Source organism: Octopus bimaculoides, chromosome 30, assembly GCF_001194135.2.
Source record: "Octopus bimaculoides isolate UCB-OBI-ISO-001 chromosome 30, ASM119413v2, whole genome shotgun sequence".
Lineage (NCBI taxonomy): Eukaryota > Metazoa > Mollusca > Cephalopoda > Octopoda > Octopodidae > Octopus > Octopus bimaculoides.
In genome coordinates this window covers 3,760,367-3,764,810 of record NC_069010.1, presented here as the reverse complement: position 1 = coordinate 3,764,810, position 4,444 = coordinate 3,760,367, and the positions used below count along the sequence as shown (strand labels likewise).

The following is a 4,444-nucleotide window of genomic DNA, read 5'->3' as shown; positions in this document are numbered from 1 at the left end:
TATATATATATATATATGTATGTATGTGTGTATGTTTGTGTGTCTGTGTTTGTTCCCCCAACATCGCTTGACAACCGAGGTGGTGTGTTTACGTCCCCGTAACTTAGCGGTTCGGCAAAAAGAGACCGATAGAATAAGTACTAGGCATCCAAAGAATAAGTCCTGGGGTCGATTTACTCGACTAATGGCGGTGCTCCAGCATGGCCACAGTCAAAAGACTGAAACAAGTTAAAGAGTAAAGACAACATGGTATTGCTTCTGCACCTGCCCTATTCACCGGATTTAGCAGCTGTGAACTTCCCTCTCTCCCCCAAGATGAAAAGGCAGCTCAAAGTTCACCGTTTTAGCACCATTGTCAGGACCCAGAGTGAATTGCAGAAGGTCCTCGACTTGCTTACAGAAAATGACTTCCAGGAGGATTCCAAAAGTGGCAGGAATGCTGGGACTGCTGTACTACTGTGCAAGGTGACTATTTCAAAGGAAATGGTGTTAAAAATTAGGTAAATAGGTACAGGAATGGCTGTCTGGTAAGTAGCTTGCTTACCAACCACATGGTTCCGGGTTCATTCCCACTGCGTGGCACCTTGGGCAAGTGTCTTCTACTATAGCCTCGGGCCGACCAAAGCCTTGTGAGTGGATTTGGTAGACGGAAACTGAAAGAAGCCCGTCGTATATATATGTATGTATGTATGTTTGTGTGTCTGTGTTTGTCCCCCCAACATCGCTTGACAACCGATGGTGGTGTGTTTATGTCCTCTTAGCTTAGCGGTTCGGCAAAAAGAGATCTGATAGAATAAGTACTAGGCTTACAAAGAATAAGTCATGGGGGCGATTTGTTCGACTAAAGGCGGTGCTCCAGCATGGCCGCAGTCAAATGACTGAAGCAAGTAAAAAAGAGAGTAAAGAGTATAAAATAATGGTTTCATTTTTTTATAATTAAAATCTAAACGTGTGTGTGTATATATATATATATATATATATAGGTTATGATGAGCTTCTTTCAGCCCAAGGTGCCATGCAGTGAGACTGAACCCAGAACTATGTGGTTGGGAAGCAAGCTTCTTACCACAGCCACGCCTGCGCCTAACAGTTTCCATAGGAATTCTGCTTTATGTACACCATATAACCCCTCATAATTTTTTTTTTTTTGTGATTTAGGAGATATTTAGCTCTTATTTTTAGCACATCTCATGACCACCTGATACCCCTCCTCGTTTGCTTGTCACTCTGACATGTTGATCTTTCTTTCCGTAAACACATTCAATAGCCCATTGCTGAAATTTAAACCAAACATTTTGGCTACTATAATTGAAAAAAAAAATTCTTTTAAATTTGAAAAAATTAAACAAGAATTTTTTTTTATAATCGTATGAATTACCGTGCGTAGAACACAAATTAACAAATATTTCTAAAAATTCCAAAATATAAAAATAGTTATGAGGAGTTCTGCCCAGTTTTCGTCTGCTAGTCGACAGGAGGCTAATAGTAGAAGAGATTTACCCAAGGTGCCGTATAGTGGAATCGAACTCAAAGCTATTAGTTGCAAAGCAAGCTTCTTAACTATACAGTCATAGAAAAATTTTCGAGATCGTAGATTATTATTACTTCGATAAACTTGATGGGGGTGGAAAACTGCTGTAGTTATGGTGGGGAAATCGTAATGAAATTATGCTAATAAATTTATGAACAAAATTATTATTGTATAATCGTAATCTCCGATGTTTAAAATATAAAACATAAATCTGGTAATTAAACACACGCATGATTTATTTGATCCTCGCCTTAGTTTTTACTCATATTATCTTTAGTTTATACAAAAATAATATGAATGTATAAAGTGAATATCATAGAATCCATCCACAAATATGGAAATATTTTCGAAAAAAAAATGAATAAGTTATAAAAAGTAGGGGAAGAAGAAGAAGAAGAAGAAGAAACAAAAATAAAGAAGTTATTTATTTTTTAAAGTTGTAGTTTCCGATATTTAAAATATACAAATCTAAAAAAAAACAGTAAGCCGAAATAGAGATAATTTCCGACGCTAATGTAAATGATTATTTAATGTTTTTCTTTTCTGTTGACAACGCGCAGTCGTAAACATTAATATCGCGGGAAAATCAAAGAGGAAGCACGTGTCCGTATCAGCGGAAGCCGTTAACTTTGTCCTCACTTCTTCATCTCCAACGTTTTTAATCGGATACCGATTTCATTCATTTACAGACTTCTTTCTTTCTTTCTTTCTCTCCGTAATTCCCTGGACCCATCATATATATATACACACACACACACGCACATATATATGTATGTAAAAACACATAGATGAGTGAGAGAAGACCAGGAGGAACACGTAGAAATTGTTGGTGATCGGTGTTGTCGACAGTAAATTAGTTCATCGAAGAAAATTGGATAAATTTAATAAAACTTTACTGTAACATCAAGCCCTTTCTCCATTTCTTCTGAGACTGACGAAAACAATTGAGAAGTTGGGTATTTTCACTTCGACAGAGGCCAAGTAAATCCCACATATATACTTTTCAGTATTTTTAATTCTTATGGGTGTTGATGATCATTATACCATGACAGAAAGAACCAAACGTTCTATTAAACCGAAGCAATTTCATGGAGAGGTGTTGAATTATTCCGTCAACATACGACGCAATATGGAATCGGAAAATAGTAAACGGGTGGTGAAAAGAAAACACTTTTTTGACGAGCTTTACCAAGGTTTTAGTCCAACAGCTGCAGCTAAATCTTCACCTTTGTTCTCTTCGTCACAGCAGAAAAGGCATAAGGGGAACAGCTGTTCGGATTATCGATCGTCGAAGATGAAGAACGAGGATGACAAACCAGGTGATATCGACAACAACAGCAGCAGCAGCAAGAAATCAGAAACGTCCGAGACCACAGAAAACTCCAACATCAGGAACGACAGAAAATCGAACCCCCAAAATCGAATCTATGAAAGGCTGCAGAATTTACAGCTGCAGAAATCTCCGGCCGTTCCTGACATGGACCCGGCCTTCTTCCTTCGTTGCCATTCCGATAGCAATCGACCCGATGACGATGGCAACAAGGTTTGGATGTGTCGATTCGAACCTCGTTTGAAGGATCCGGCTCGCTCCGGTCGGAGCGGCCAATTGATCGCCTCGTGCGGCGGCAAAATCATCTGTCTCGTGGACTCTGGCTCCGGCCGAGTGATGATGCGATACAAGGACAGTGACAAACAGGAGAATTTCTATGCCATGGCATGGACAACCTTGGAGATCGCCGGCGACAAAAACAGGCCTCCACAACTCACCAATATACTCGCTGTAGCTGGAGAAGGACGACGGGTAAGATATTGTTTCTATAATAATAACGGCAATCCAAGATCACCATAATAACAATGAGGAGGTTGAATAATACATGTGATTACATTTGTCTCTATTATATGTATGTTTGTCATTGATTACTCTGAATGGCGGAGGCGCAATGGCCCAGTGGTTAGGGCAGCAGACTCGCGATCATAGGATCGCGTTTTCGATTCCCAGACCGCCTAAAAGCTCCACGAGGCATAAGCTTTCTACAGCTGTAAATTCTGGAGCCTTTCATAGATTCGATTTTGTGGGGGTCGATTTTTTGTCGTTCCTGATGTTGGAGTTTTCTGTGGTCTCGGACGTTTCTGATTTCTTGCTGCTGTTGTCGATATCACCTGGTTTGTCATCCTCGTTCTTCATCTTCGACGATCGATAATCCGAACCCTGCTGTACTCTTCCACCACAACTTTCTCTCACTCTTTCTTCCTGTTTCTGTTGTGCCTGTAATTCAAAGGGGTCAGCCTTGTCACACACTGTGCGTCACGCTGAATATCCCCGAGAACTACGTTAAGGGTACACGTGTCTGTGGAGTGCTCAGCCACTCGCACGTTAATTTCACGAGCAGGCTGTTCCGTTGATTGGATCAACTGGAACCCTCGACGTCGGAAGCGACGGAGTGCCAACAACAACAACAACTTTGAATGGCATCAGTCCTGGTATACATGTTTAGGTAATCTTCAAGTTTAGGGGGGGTAAAAAAATAAATAAAAATATTCAAGGGAAGTAACTAAACGTCTTACCAGTATTCTCCGTACATCTCTGTTTATAAATAAATCACACACGTGATTTGATTGACGTTAGGGTTAGGGTTAGGGTGTGATTTATTTATAAACAGCTAGAAGAAAACGGATAATACTGGTAAGTCGTTCAGTTATTTCCCTTGAATATTTTTATTTACTTTTTTACACCCCTAAACTTGAAGATTACCAATGTTTATCTTTGTGTGGCAGGATGTGCTCATTACCAACACAATCTTAATTTATCCGTTTTCATGAGTTGGACGAATTGTCCCTTTTTTTCGCTCTTTACTCATCTCCATCTAGAAATCAACTTTCGCTACTTCTTATGCCTTCCTCTATTTAACCCCC

The 4,444-nt window shown here is 39.8% G+C and overlaps 1 protein-coding gene across 1 annotated transcript in view; it reads left to right on the top strand.

Moving 5' to 3' along the window:
* Positions 1–2,124: 2,124 nt before the first annotated feature.
* The window catches only part of LOC106877434 (leucine-rich repeat and WD repeat-containing protein 1), an 8,414-nt gene continuing 6,094 nt past the window's right edge, over positions 2,125–4,444 (top strand). Inside the window, exon 1 of the mRNA XM_052978081.1 lies at positions 2,125–3,332. Coding sequence (XP_052834041.1) covers positions 2,553–3,332 — 780 coding nt within the window. The 5' untranslated portion in view covers positions 2,125–2,552. The remainder of the gene's footprint in view (positions 3,333–4,444) is intronic.